Consider the following 15,521-nt stretch of genomic DNA (forward strand, 5'->3'; position numbering starts at 1 on the left):
CAAACGGACAATGCATGCGATGTTACCAAAACACAGTAAGTCATCTCACAACACCAGGTTCAAGTCCAACAAGTTTACTTGGTAGCACAAGCTTTCAGAGCGTTCCTCCTTCTTCTGGTGAGTGAAGAGTTGCATTCACAAACCTTGGTGTTGTGAGACTTCTGAGGTGCTGAGCCCAGTCCAACGCTGACATCTCCACATCATGTTACCAAATGGCAAAGCAAGCTTGAGGAGCTGAATAGCATTATTCTTGCTGATAATACGCATGTTTGTATACCATTCTGCAGTGGACGAGGGGATGCAGACTCAATGGCCTTTGTCATCCATTATTATCTTGCAAACAGAGGGTGGAATCATGGCTGGAGTTCTGTTATTGTTGCTAATAAATGTTTACTGTGAGCAATATTTTTGAGTAAGAATGCCAAGACAGAAGTGTGTCATGGGTTTACAGTGAATCAGTAACCTATTCTGTACTGCACATGATTCTCAATGGTCTTTTCCATTGACTTCAATCTTGTTTATAACCCATTATCCAACTACCTTAGTGCTATGTTTTTTGAGGTATGCAAGTGTCAAAATATGATGGTGCTGCATTGTAGGTATTGAAAATATCTGATGAGAAGCAGCAGTCTTTAGACATGCGAATCAAGAAAACAGACTTGGAAACCATTCAAATTGTGTCGCACAGAGGTACCTGAAGTCTCCAACTCTTCTCATCAAAACAGTGAAAATTCTTATGTTTACTCATTCCACTTGGTTGCTCAGAGCCATTGATCTTCTTAATTGATGAAAATCCAAGTGCACCCCTTATTTCAAATGTCTTCAACATAATGGGAAAAATCTTATAGAGCTGACGTGTATTCTAAGCGTCGAATATTGCCCCCAGGTTTGAGTTCACTGTTACCTGTCTACACAATGCATGTGCGGAACATCTTAACGAGGGTCACGACAGTCAACAAAATGTGTTAGCATCTGCCCAGTGTTTTCAAACAAAGTATTTTCCTGTGAAATTAACAACATTGCGTGATGCTGTTCAAGTTAAGTTTAGACTTCCTTAGACAAAGTGAAATCACCAAAAAGGTGCACACAAACTAACTGCATTATATCACTGCCATTCTTAATATTAAAGGCCCATGTTGCACATGAAATCAAATGTCATTTGCAACTAAATGCCAAGGGGTATCATTTTACTCGGACCTGTGATAGGTGAACCTTGAAAGGGGAAAAATATCACGCATGACTGAGCAGGAGGAGAAATGTGGGGCCCAGAAACAGGAAAAGCATGATGATTTCTTCCCTTAGCCTGAACCTCAATCGTCAACATCCTTCACAAATGATTTATTTTGAAATGTAGCCACTGAAAATGGATAAATTCAGCCAATTTGAGCAAAAAACAACATTTGGACACCCGTCCACTGTCGTGACAATTTAAATGTTATCGCAGGAGTAACAGAGAGTGCAGAATAGAAGCAGTGAGCCAACCAAAAGCAATAATCGATGGGCCAAATTAAATAGCATTCACGCCCTCTAATCTACAACTTCTAGAGATAGCATTAGTTTACTTTGTCCATAAACAAGCACTGTCTTTGAACGAGATAGCATGATCATATGTGCAGTGCAATTTGTGTGGCGGGCAATCTAACCTAAAATGAAGTCAATTGCTACGAAGGTAGGTAAACAGTTACACATCAAGGCTACAATCCTGAAATTATTCAAGATTTTAAACTAACCTTGCAAAGTCGTTTGTGAAGAGACGAGCATCTAAACTGATTGCCAAGAAAGATGACATTTTATTTTAATCTACAAAAAACTTGCAGAAAGGAAGGTAACCATGAAAATCATATAATCCAAGTTCACTCATGTCCTTGGGTAAGAAAATCTGGCTGGTCTTTTGGTCAATCTGTCATCTGACAGTCTTTCTTGCAAGAATCTTAGCTCAGTTGCATCAGGTTCCTTCTCAGAGTAGCTATGTCACATCCGCCACTTGGTTAACTGTTGTGCAGAATAATGAGGCTATTACAGTATCAACATTATATAATTAATCCTTGAAAAACTGTATTCCTTAAAGCCAAACTTGCTTCAAAATCTTCTATAGTCTCAGTAACTAATAGGGAAGAAAAAAGGCAGTCACCGCTGCGAAAAATACAACACAAATGGCATCCCAGAAAGCCAACAGACAAACATGAGGCAAACTGGAAAATCAGAGGACGATCCCATAAAATACAGATGGTGGTGGTCATCCTGCACTTTACTGAGCAGCTTGCAAACTTTCTAACACCTTCGTGTAATATGTTGCATTCTCCCACAGCAAAATTTTGACAGAATTACTTGTTTCCAAATCCAAGCCATTAATAAAAATCACCTGGGAGAGGCAAACCGACATTTCAACATGTGCCGTCCTCCAAATTAAAGTAGAGAGATTGTGTTACAGTTTATTGCAGGATAAGTCCAAAAGAACAAGGCCACAAAAAGTAAATCTCAAGCTCTTGCTTCCAAAGGTTGCTTTCAAATCTGAAAGCTTGTGGTCAGAGTTCTGTTGCACTGAGCTTGCAAAATGAAACCAGATTTCAAAGAATCACTTCTGCAATCTCCTCTCCTTCCATGCCCCCACCCTCAAAGACACCTACTGCAAAAGACACCATGATACAACCAAAACCTCCAAATTATTTGATGTGGGGAGGCCATGGCCTAGTTGTATTATCACTGGACTATTAATCCAGAAACTCAGCTAATGTTCTGGAGGCTAAGATTTGAATCCCACCACGGCAGATGGTGGAACTGTAATTGAATTAAGAATCTACAGATGAAACCATTGTCGGGAAAAGCCACCTGGTTCACTAACGTTCCTTAGGAAAGGTCATCTGCTATACAGGACTCCAGAGTAACAGCAATTAAGTTGAATCTCAAATACCCTTGGACAACTAGGGATGGGCAATAAATGTTGGCCAGTCAGTGACGGACATGTCCCACGAATTAATATATTAACAAGGCACTTTTGATTCAAAAATCCAAGTGAAATGCAAAAGTTGGAAACATAGCACCTGTAAAGAAACAGACAAATTAACTTAAGTTTGCATTTTCTTTTCAATTCCACACAAGGGAAAACATTCCTGCTCTTCCCTCAAGATAGTACAAAAAAATCCCGCAGTCACAGGCATTTTTGTCAGCATATTGGGTTGCGTGGAGATGCGTTCATATGAGAGTGGGGCTCCCTCAGCTATCACAAAGCTTACTTTAACACAAAAGTGGGCAGATCCCCTGGCATTTGCCCCATCATGATTTCACGATAAATTGACAGATCGGGTCGCAGCCCACCATCTGTTCATGCTGGCTGTCAAGCAAATCTGCCATCACCCATTCTCAAGTAATGCATTCTAAATCCTAATGATTTGCTGTGCAGATCACCATTGCTTCTTTCAGCACTGTTGTGAACAATTTCTTCCTAAATGCCCTGAACAGACCCCCTCACATTTTGAACCTTTCAAAACCTCAAACTTTACAATTAATGATACACTTTTGAAACAGAGTCACTATTGTGTAATGTTGACAAACAGCAATGCATCAAGAACCAACCAATCTGCCTTTTCTGTGCTGTTAATGTTCAGAGTAAAAAAAAGTTGAGAAAGAGAATTCCAACAACCCAACAGAAACAAGTATCAGGTGTGCACTTCAGTACCAGCAGAACCCAAATTCAGGATTTCCACTGCATCCACTTCCAGAATCTTCGCACCCACTTCCAACATTGCCTTTTAGACATAAATTTTAAAACTTGATTAATTTGTTTTGAAACTTGTTATTTAAATTGGGTTTTCTATTCACTATCAATGAAAGAATAATAAACAGGGCAAGTAAGAAGTCTCACAACACGAGCTATGAGGAGAGGCTGAATAAACTAGGCTTGTACTCGTTAGAGTTTAGAAGAATGAGGGGAGATCTCACTGAGACGTATAAGATGATGAATGGGATGGATAGGATAGAGGTGGAGAGACTCTTCCCGCTCAAAAAAGACAGTAGGACTAGGGGGCACAGCCTCAAGATAAAGGGGAGGGGTTTAGAACGGAGTTGAGGAGGAACTTCTTCACTCAAAGGGTGGTGAATCTCTGGAATTCTCTGCCCGTTGAAGTGGTGGAGGCTGCCTCGCTAAATATTTTTAAGAAGCGGGTTGATGGGTTCTTGATAAGAGAGGGGATTAAGGGTTATGGGGAGAGGGCGGGAAAGTGGAACTGAGCCACGACAGATCAGCCATGATCTTATTGAATGGCGGGGCAGGCTCGAAGGGCTAGATGGCCTACTCCTGCTCCTATTTCTTATGTTCTTATGAAAACTTCACATGGAAGTACAGGTGAGTGGAAGGGGCAGCACTCCCAAAAGCTGGTGATTCCAAACAAACCTGTTGGGGCTTCAACCTGCTGTTGTGAGACTTCTCACTGTACTTACCCCAGTCCAACACCAGCATCTCCACATCGTAATAAGAAGTCTCACAACACCAGGTTCAAGTCCAACAGGTTTACTTGGTAGCAAAAGCCACTAGCTTTCAGGCCTCTGACCCTTCGCCAGGTGAGTTGAGAGTTCTGATCACAAACAGGGGATGTGAAGAGGCCCGAAAGCTCGTGGGTTTTACTACCAAATAAACCTGTTGGACTTCAACCTGGTGTTGTGAGACTTCTCACTGTACTTACCCCAGTCCAACACCGGCATCTCCACATTATAAACAGGGTAACACATTCACAAACAGAAAAACGCATAACATAAAAATAAATGAAACTTTTGCGAAAGCAGAAAGAGCAACACTCTAATCTAAGGCCAGGCTGCACAGTCGGTACTCGCTCTCACCCCAACGAAAAGCCCGCCATCCTCGCGCCGCTCCCAACACTTCGAACTCAACCGTCACCGAGCTCAGTCCGCTCGCGCTCTGACCTCGCGAGCCCAGGCAGCCCTTCCCATTGCCCCGCCCCCTGCTTTGCGTGTGCTTGGATGGCCGCCCCCAGCCCCTCCTGAGTGACTGGCCCGGTGTCCTTCCCCCTGCTGTCAATCAGAGGCTTGGCCACACGCACGCAGCCTGGTGAATTCGCGAGATCAGCACCCAGGTAAACTGTGGGCCCAGTACCTGAGAGTTGAAACGAGGGTGGTAAAAGGTTATGGGACAGCTGCGCGACATTAGAGTTATCGGTTTTAGTCACTTCCTGGGGTTTGTGCGGAATACGGTTTGAAGTTGGTTTATTTTCTGACTTTTTTTGCCCTCCGAGGCTTTGGACAGCAATACTCATGGAAAGAGATAGCTGCATTTTGCATAAAGCAGCAACGACTTCATATAATCTACTTTAAATTATTGCAAGAGTGGTGTTAAACTGCATTTGGCTAAGATCAAGTGTAGTTTCGGCATCCTGCACTTGGCTGCTTAAGTTGAAGCAATTTTTTTAAAGTGCCATCTCGGCCTTTTGGCTAAGATGCAAATGAGATCAAGCTTTGGAGAATGGAGCAGGCATTGCAGTATCAGCTTGGATCATGTAGATCAGGAAGTGGGAAGCATGTCTTGTCAGCTTGACATTGGAACCTTTCCCTTGCTGAGAATTTGACCTGGACTTTGATTAGAGTGAATTGGATGAAAACAAAAAAAATCCTGGAGAATCAGAACTACCTCCATTCGTTTATTGTGGACAAATGTAAAGACATTAATGCTTGGTTACCATTACTATCTCACTTAAACGCCAAGGAACTTAGCTGACAAACATTTGAAGCATGACACAGCATGGGCCAGATCCATACTCAATTGTTTGTCTTCACTGCCCAATAAGAATGAATAAAGTAATTCAAAATTGATGTTTCTGAAGCTTTCCTGAGGCCGTGTCTTGGGCCATGTGGCCTTGCACATGAAACACAGCATCCTGGTACATTTGGAGCTTTCCTGTGACTCATGGGTATCCATGATATGGAGATGCCAGCAATGGACTGGGGTAAACACAGTAACAAGTCTCACACCACCAAGGCAAAGTCCAACAGGTTTATGTGAGAGCTCAAGCCACTCGCTTTTGGAGCGCTGCTCCTTCATCAGCTAAGTTCACAAACAGGGTATATAAAGACACAAACTTAATTTACAAAATAATAGTTGAAATGCGAGAACACTCCTCCTGTTGGGGAACACTTCAGCGGTCACGGGAATTTGGCCTCTGATCTTCGGGTAAGCGTTCTCCAAGGCAGCCTTCATGACAACCCAGAGTTGCTCAGCAGAGACTGATAGCCAAGTTCTGCACACATGAGGATGGCTTCAACTAGGACCTTGGGTTCATGTCACACTATCTGTCACCCCATGACTTACCTGGACTTGCAAATTCTCACCAACTATCCTGGCTGGAGACAATACACATCTCTCTAACCTATGCTTAACCCTCTCTCCACTCACTGTCTGTAAACCTTTAAGACTTGATGACTGTAAAGACTGACATTCCAACCATTATTTTGCAAATTGAGTTTGTGTCTTTATATGCCCTCTTTGTAACAAAATTCTCACTTACCCGATGAAGGAGTGAAAGAACATAAGAAATATGAGCAGGAGTAGGCCATCCAGCCCTTCGAGCCTGCCCCGCCATTCAGTAAGATCATGGCCGATCTGAAGTGGCTCAGTTCCACTTTCCCGCTTTCTCCCCAAAACCCTTAATTCCCTTGTCTATCAAAAACCTATCGACCTGTGACTCAAATATATTTAGCGAGGTAGCCTCCACCACTTCAACGGGCAGACAATTCCAGAGATTCACCACCCTTTGAGTGAAGAAGTTCCTCCTCAACTCTGATCTAAACTGTCCCTCCCCCTTATCCTGAGGCTGTGCCCTCTAGTCCTGCTATCCTTTCTAAGCGGGAAGAACCTCTCCACCTCTACCCTATCCATCCCCTTCATTATCTTATACGTCTCTATAAGATCCCCCCTCATCCTTCTGAACTCCGAGTACAGACCCAGTCTATTTAGTCTCTCTTCATAGGCCAACCCCCTCATCTCCGGTATCAGCCTCGTGAACCTCCTCTGCACTCTCTCCAAGGCCGATATATCCTTGCGCAAGTGCAGTGACCAAAAATTATTAGCGATGAGCTTGCGATCTATAACCAAGGAAAAGAAGGATACATTGAACGGAAAGCTTTCTTGGACAGAGTCGATCATCGACAGTTTGAGCTGGAACATGACATCCGACTCAGAAACATGAAACTGTGACATTGAGATTCAACAACTGACTTCTGAGAGATCAATGTGTATTTGAGCTAATTCAGTGCAGGTGACCAGTGACCCAGGATTTTGACTGTCCCACACTTCCTGTAAGCAATGTCCAGCCTTTCCTTTCCTGAGTTCCATTGCGTTTTTAATTGTTATCCTTGTGTTGATTTTTTATATGATCAATAGATAGCTGGGTCGTGACTAATAGTGGGTCTTGGGACTTTGTTTCTTTTTTAATGACTGCAGCAAGTTCAATGAGGTGACAAAGGTCATTGCATGTTTTAGAAAGCTAGTGGCTTGTGCTACCAAATAAACCTGTTAGACTTTAACCTGGTGTTGTGAAACTTCTTTCTAGTGGGTATTGCAGGGCACATTGCCTTTGAGACAGAAATTTTAATTGATTAATTTATTATTTTGAAACTTGTTATTTAAATTGGGCTTTCTATTCATCATCAATTACATCCAAGAATATAAGAACATAAGAACATAAGAAATAGGAGCAGGAGTAGGCCATCTAGCCCTTCGAGCCTGCCCCGCCATTCAATAAGATCATGGCTGATCTGTCGTGGCTCAGTTCCACATTCCTGCCCTCTCCCCATAACCCTTAATCCCCTCGCTTATCAAAAACCCATCAACCCGCATCTTAAAAATATTTAGCGAGGCAGCCTCCACCACTTCAACGGGCAAATTCCAGAGATTCACCACCCTTTGAGTGAAGAAGTTCCTCCTCAACTCCGTTCTAAACCGCCCCCCCTTTATCTTGAGGCTGTGCCCCCTAGTCCTACTGTCCTTTCTGAGCGGGAAGAGTCTCTCCACCTCTATCCTATCCATCCCATTCATCATCTTATACGTCTCAATGAGATCTCCCCTCATTCTTCTAAACTCTAACGAGTACAAGCCTAGTTTATTCAGCCTCTCCTCATAGCTCAACCCCGTCAACTCCGGCATCAGCCTAGTAAACCTCCTCTGCACTCCCTCCAAGGCCAAAATATCCTTGCGTAAGTATGGCGCCCAAAATTGCACACAGTACTCCAGCTGTGGCCTCACCAATGCCCTATACAGCTGCAGCAAGACCTCCCTACTTTAATATTCATTCCCCCTCACTATGAAGGCCAGCATCCCATTAGCCTTCCTGACCACCTGCTGCACCTGCAGGCTGGGTTTTTGCGACTCATGCACAAGGACCCCGAGGTCCCTCTGCACCGTCGCCTGCTGCAGTTTTTCGCCACGTAAGTAATAGTCCTTCCTACCATTCTTCCTACCAAAGTGGACCACCTCACACTTGCCAACATTAAATTCCATTTGCCATTTCCTGGCCCATTCGCCCAGCCTATCTAGATCCGTCTGCAGACTCTCCACACCCTCCGTGCAATTTGCTGTTCCCCCAATCTTGGTGTCATCAGCAAATTTCAACACCATACACTCGGTTCCCTCCCGTCATTTTCATTCATCCCGTCATTTTACCCCACCTTGGATCTAGAATGGCGCAAAGATGTGAATGCCACCTGGCCAATTGGCCAAGCAAAATAGCACATTGGCCATGTATAAATCAGGTCAACTATGCTTAAGGGGCTGAACTGTCCTTTCAGTTGTCAACGGACAAGCTTCTGACTCTTGCTCGTGCCTGCCAGCCAAAGTATTAAGTGAAGGTGCCATATTGCACACTCAATGTCTTCTAGCACAAGTTCAGGAGTTTGCGTCAGGCGTGTACCCATTCAAAGAGTGACAGACAGAAATATAATAGATCCATGTGCAGCTTCAAAGTGCAGATGACTTGAGTCCCGTTTAGGAAACTTCCCCCAAAGGAAAAAGGCAAGCATTCAAAGGCACAGGGCTCCCTGAAGACAAAGCATTTAGAAAACAGCATGCCACAGCAAAAGGGAACACGTCACACATCAGCTTCATAAAAATCAGGGTGAATCTGAAGTACAGAGAAGTGAAAAAAGGGAAATAAATCAATAGGATTAACGGGCTAGTAGCACTATGGTTACAAAATTGGCTAAGGGATAAGGAAGTGAATTACATACCTTTTTTGTACAGAAGGAAAATACAGAATGCAGCTCTCCCATGTTGAGTACTCAGAACAGTGGTGTATTGCATGTCTACAAATGACTAAGACTTGAAAGCACAGGGCACTGTTTCAGAACTTTCAGATGATGTAAAATTTGGAAATAAAATTAAACAGTGAAAATAGCAATGAACTTCCAAAAGGACATCTGTCCTCTCATTTCACCATCCAGAGGCTTCAGCTTTAAAGCATAAATACATGAGGAATAAAGTGGTCAGATGGTACAACTTTAAAAGGACTGCAAGAATAGAGACACTTGTTGAGTATTTGTGCAGAAATCTTTCAAAGTGCCAGGATAAGTTGATAAAGCAATCAATAAAGCATACGGGAACTTGGGCTTTATTACTCAACCCATTGACTATAAGTCAGGAAGTTAGGCCAAGCATATATAGAATATGTTTCTGGCCCCAACAGATGTAACGTGCCAAATTCTAGGCATCGCACTTTATGCTCGGTGTCAAGGCTTTACATTGGGTACGGAAGAGGTTTGCTAGAATTATTCCAAAGATGAGGGCATCAGAGTTACATAGATAGACTTGGGATTGTTCTCTGTGGATCAGAGAAGACCAAGAATAGATACGGGTGTTTGGAAAACATTAAGATTTAACATTACAAAGTAAAGACGGCACTTTATTTTTTGAAATTTATATAGCTAATTTCTATAATTTTAACAATTGGACAAAGACCATACAATGACTGAAGCCATGTCTGGTTGTGACTTTCAAACAGTAGGAGCTGTTGGGCAGTATCACAGCCCAATAGCTCTTAGTGTTTGAAAGTCACAACCAGACATGTCTCTGAACATGCATTATCAACCCCTGTGGCTGCAGAAATCAAACTTCAGGGAATTCTATGAAAGCAATCTGCATTTCGTAAGCCACCTGAGTCTACCAGTCTGCTTCAACAAAGGACCTTATAACCTCCTTGGCAATTCTTAATGGTTTGAACATTAATAATCTCAAGAATCCAGACAAAGGAATACACATCCCTTTTCAAAGCCAAGTTGGAGAGTTGGGAGTCATGTGATATGGAGAAATCTGTAATTTTGCCATGTGAAAATGTAAAATAGTCTGCCATCTTCCATTTGCTAACTAGCAGCTCAGACCAAGAGCTTGATCCAAGTGAATGCCCCATCCCTATTTCCCGTTTTACTTGCACTTCTGATCTTTGATACCTTCGCCTACAAGACTAATTCACCTCTAAGTGCCAATCCCATTGTGGATGTCACCTCCGCTGGAAAAGTGAATTATTCAGCATCAATCTTCGACCTCTGAAAGATTACATAATTGAACTCTGACTCACATGAAACAATAAATTCTTTATTCTGTGGGTTTTGCCCTGTAAATCTTAGTTTCCCTCTCCCCTCTCATTTCTTGTATGAATGAAAAGGGACGCTATATCCTCTAATTGCATGCACGTGAATAATCAAAAGTTGCCCTATCTTGAGTTAGCTGTGGCATTATTGAAAGAAAATGGATCACATCAAAATTGAGGGCTTGGGAAATATTCCACTGCTTACAAAGTGGGAAATCAAAATCAAAACATATTTAAGTTTGTAGATGAGTGTTGAAAGCAGAAATCAGGGCTGTTCAAATTAAACTTCTTGTCCGTAACATTGGATGAAGTAAATAAAAATAAATGTTGCCAGTGGTTTGAGGATCAGTAAACACGGCAACAGATTTAGGGAGATTGGAAGTAGCTTGTATGAAGTTATATGAGAAAAACTTTTTTTTTAACCCAGTGATTAGCATTTGGAATGCATTGCCTGAGAGGATGGTGGAAACAGACTGAATCATGTCCTTTAAAAGTTGGATAAAGTTGGACAAATACTTGAAGGAAAAAAAAACAAGGATATGGGGAAAGAACAAGGGAAAGGAACGAACTAGATTCCTCTCTGAGAAAGCTGGAACAGGCCAATGGATCCAAAAGTCTCCTTTTGTGGTATACTCAGTTTCAGTTATAACAACCTTTTCCTATTAGCAACATGTATTTACGTAGCAGAAAAATTCAAGGTATCCCAAGAGATGCAAGACAAAAAATGAACACAAAGCCACGAAAGGGGCTTGGAGGATATTGAGCTCAGTTGAAGTAGTTTGTTTTAAGGATGGTCTTAAAGGATGAAAGAAATGTCAAAAGCTCAGGGTCGAAAAAAGAAACTGGCTGAGGCAGCTGTTAATTGGGGGTTAGCGGGAGGGGAGAATGTCAGGTGGAAATGGGTAGATGATACACAATGTGATAGTCCATGTGCTTTGAAAAACACAAACTTTATATTGGAGTGATGGTTCTTTATAAGAACGAGGTTTCTCTGGAAGAAGCTTTTTTGCAAAAAGCCAACAGTGTGATCAAGCCGCCCGAGAGATAACGAAAGGGTAAACAAGAAGCTGATAAGAGGGAAGCAACTTCCTGCGTGTGGTTCAGTTTCCAAACAGCTCAGCTATTGGAACAAGCTGGCTGCAGAGAAAATCTGAACAAATCAGTTGAAACCTGACTGCTGATGGTAAAATTTTAAAATACTTGGTAACTGAAGGACTCCACCAAGAGTGGATCTTCAGAAGAGTGGCAATAAACACCAAACATTCCTTTGACAATGCTCCACATTTCTTCCGGATGTTCAAAACCTGTTTTCTGGAAATGTGAGCACAAGCATCCCTCAGAGCTCCATCACAACGGATTATATTGGGTGGGGGAGGAGGCAGACAGCACACACATATACTTATTACTGCACTATTTGCCAAATATTAAGTTTAAGGACAAGTTTGAATGCGACTTAGTGGGTGAGTAGTTGAATGAGTGACTGGGAAGGGTTATAGGGTGTGTAATTGGCTGAGATAGGTAGATGAGAGGTGGCACATGGGAAATGTGACCGGTTGGTGAGAGGAGTAGGGTAGGTGAGAAGAGTAAGTTGGGCGGACAGTGTTTGGGACGAGTTCAGAAACGCCAAGGTACATTATGAAGTTAGTATAGACCACCCCACCCCGCTCCCAGCTGTTTTTGATTTAGGCATTAGTGAGAAGAAGGTGTTTCACTCCAACTGTGATTCTGTTGATCCACAAGGAAGCTTTTATTAAAATATATTATAAATAAACTTTGTTTTAACTATAACAAAAGGAATTAGCATAACTTCTGTACCGAAATACTAAAACACACAAAAATATAATTCTGAACTGCTAGCCTATCCCAATTAGTTCCAATTTAAGCTATTTTCTCCATCGACATAAACTCCTCTCCAAAATCAGTTCGCAAAAACACACAGGCTCACGTGGATTTCCAGTCCTCAAGCCTTTTAACGCCATTGGAGAGAGATATTTATTTTCTTGCCAGTACCAGACTTCAATCTCCAGTAAAAGAGCTAAGGGCTGCTACTTCTAACAAATCCAAACAGAAGACTGCCTGCCTCTCTGCCAGCCTAGCTCCTCCCTTAGCATATGACACAATCTTGTCAATCAACCTAATTAAACCCAACTCTGAAACCCCAGGGGACAACCCAAAAAAAAATCCAAACTCAGAATAAAGCAAACACCCCAATAGCTAGGAGCAATTATTCTTCTTTATTCTCAGCTCATGGACTGCCTGGAGCAGACAAATCAGCATTATAATCAGAGCTGAAGTTTAAAACATACCTTCACAAGAAAGGTGATCCGTGAGGTTACTGCAGGTGGTCCATTGAAAAGAAAAGTACAATTACTTGTACCTCTGACGTGTCACAATCGATGTTACATTATTCGCACTGGGATTGGTTGGTCAAAATGTGTAGCAGTAAGCACAGATGGGGTTCGTGCGACATTAAGCCAACATATTGGGATCATTAGCAACATCCATTCGCTGTAGCATCCATTGGGAAGCATCAGCTGCAAAGAAAATGCTTGCTCATCTCATGATCTTTTTGATCTCATGATCTTTTTAAAACAGTAAATTTCATCAAGACCTATCCACTGAATTCACTAATATTTGCAACTCAATATGATGCAATGGGCAGTTCATCATCACCAACTACTTCTGCACACTGAGGTCTGCTGGCTGTCCCGAGGAAAGATACTCACATTCTTTCGAATTGCATGATGAAGTGAGTTTTTTTAAAACTTGACTCGAAGTTTGAACTCTCATATTGTGCAAGTCATTTTCAGTGGCTTGCCAAATTGGGAGATATGGCAGATATTTTTGATCACTTACATGGTCTCAGGCTGAGACTTTAGGAAAAATTAATAACAGATTTTCATGTGCAGGACAAAATAGATGCTATAATCAAGAACATGTGGGCCAAACGACTTGAGCAGTCAAATTGTGACTCTTTCGCAAATCTGTCAGATGTTTTGGCCGTGGCAAAAATGCAGCTTCCAAACAATGTGAAACTTGGTGAGCTAAGTTCAAGTCCTAATGGAGAAGGCATCGAACTTCAAGACTTGTAGTGATGATATTAGAAGATTGCAAGTTTGAGCCCTGTCGCAGTCGCTTTATACAGAAATCTGATGGAATTTCTTGGGAACTGAGTTCTCCTGAATCAGCTGAAATCAACATTGGGCAGCACACTGGTTAACACTGCTGCCTCACAGCGCCAGGGACCCAGATTCAATTCCGGCCTCAGGTCACTGTCTGTGTACAGTTTGCACGTTCTGCCCGTATCTGTGTTTTCTCCAGGTGCTCCAGTTTCCTCCCACTGTCCCAAGATGTGCGGGTTAGGTTGATTGGCTTTGCTAAATCGACCCTAATGTCAGGGGGATTAGGAGGGTAAATATGTGGGGTTATGGGCATCGGGCCTGGATGGGATTTTGGTTGGTGCATACTTGATGGACCGAATGGCCTCTTGAACCTTAGGGATTCTGTGACATCTGAGAGCATCTGCAACTTTTGAAAACACAAATGCGCAAATGATAATTCCCTGTTCCCGACAATTCAGCAGGATCTGAAATCGCTTGGTGATGACATTCCTGCAAGCCTGACCTCAAGAGAGCAAGACATCTTGTGGAACTGTCCTGTGACATTGCTTTAAAGCTGGATTTTTCTCAGAGCTATGTGTCTTTTGGCTTAAAGTTGCTTCAGAATACCCACAATTGTCTGACAAGGCAGTAGAGTTCCTGATGCCTTTTCCTCTAACCTGTTGGCAAGTGTGAGGTGGTCCACTTTGGTAGGAAGAATGGTAGGAAGGACTATTACTTACGTGGCGAAAAACTGCAGCAGGCGACGGTGCAGAGGGACCTCGGGGTCCTTGTGCATGAGTCGCAAAAACCCAGCCTGCAGGTGCAGCAGGTGGTCAGGAAGGCGAATGGGATGCTGGCCTTCATCGCGAGGGGGATTGAATATAAAAGTAGGGAGGTCTTGCTGCAGCTGTATAGGGCATTGGTGAGGCCGCAGCTGGAGTACTGTGTGCAGTTTTGGGCGCCGCACCTGCGCAAGGATATTTTGGCCTTGGAGGGAGTGCAGAGGAGGTTTACTAGGCTGATACCGGAGTTGAGGGGGTTGAGCTATGAGGAGAGGCTGAATAAACTAGGCTTGTACTCGTTAGAGTTTAGAAGAATGAGGGGAGATCTCATTGAGACGTATAAGATGATGAATGGGATGGATAGGATAGAGGTGGAAAGACTCTTCCCGCTCAAAAAAGACAGTAGGACTAGGGGGCACAGCCTCAAGATAAAGGGGGGGCAGTTCAGAACGGAGTTGAGGAGGAACTTCTTCACTCAAAGGGTGGTGAATCTCTGGAATTCTCTGCCCGTTGAAGTGGTGGAGGCTGCCTCGCTAAATATTTTTAAGAAGCGGGTTGATGGGTTTTTGATAAGAGAGGGGATTAAGGGTTATGGGGAGAGGGCGGGAAAGTCGAACTGAGCCACGACAGATCAGCCATGATCTTATTGAATGGCGGGGCAGGCTCGAAGGGCCAGATGGCCTACTCCTGCTCCTATTTCTTATGTTCTTATGTTCTTACTTTTACAAAGTTGGATTTCCAGTGTTCGTCACATTGAAGACCAAATATCAGAATGAATTTAGCGTTGAACCAGAGCTGCAATTTTTTTTTCTGTGATGTGGACGTGACTAAATGGGCCAGCATTTGTTGCCCATAATTGCCCTTGAACTGACTGGCTGGCTGGAGGGTATTGTCCTGAGTCTGGAGTCACATGTAGGCCACACTGGGTAAGGATGGCAGATTTCCTTCCCTAAAGGCCATTAGTGAACCAGATGGTTTTTTTCTGACAATCAACTTTGGTTTCATGGTCATCATATGGTTTTTAATTCCACATTTTTTTAATTCAATTCATATTT

General features: G+C 42.9%; 2 protein-coding genes across 9 annotated transcripts in view; one reads left to right on the forward strand and one right to left on the reverse strand.

Moving 5' to 3' along the window:
• The window catches only part of LOC145361191 (putative aminopeptidase W07G4.4), a 69,852-nt gene that overhangs the window by 48,023 nt on the left and 6,308 nt on the right, over positions 1-15,521 (reverse strand). Inside the window, exon 1 of one of the 3 annotated variants that reach the window (XM_080216827.1) lies at positions 4,834-4,904. The exons of the other annotated variants lie outside the window; for them this stretch is intronic. Within the exon in view, the coding sequence (XP_080072953.1) occupies positions 4,834-4,853 (20 nt within the window). The 5' untranslated portion in view covers positions 4,854-4,904. Of the gene's footprint in view, positions 1-4,833; positions 4,905-15,521 lie in introns of those variants that run through there. 3 annotated transcript variants of the gene reach the window in all.
• The window catches only part of fahd2a (fumarylacetoacetate hydrolase domain containing 2A), a 39,636-nt gene continuing 29,100 nt past the window's right edge, over positions 4,986-15,521 (forward strand). For 2 of the 6 annotated variants that reach the window (XM_080216829.1, XM_080216828.1), the window contains exon 1: positions 4,987-5,087. The gene's annotated coding sequence lies outside the window, so the exon portion shown is untranslated. Of the gene's footprint in view, positions 5,088-15,521 lie in introns of all 6 variants that reach the window. The other 4 variants (XM_080216832.1, XM_080216830.1, XM_080216831.1 and 1 more) reach the window with 4 other exon arrangements.

This window comes from Carcharhinus amblyrhynchos, chromosome 34 (assembly GCF_965287045.1).
Source record: "Carcharhinus amblyrhynchos chromosome 34, sCarAmb.v2.hapA, whole genome shotgun sequence".
NCBI classification, from domain to species: domain Eukaryota; kingdom Metazoa; phylum Chordata; class Chondrichthyes; order Carcharhiniformes; family Carcharhinidae; genus Carcharhinus; species Carcharhinus amblyrhynchos.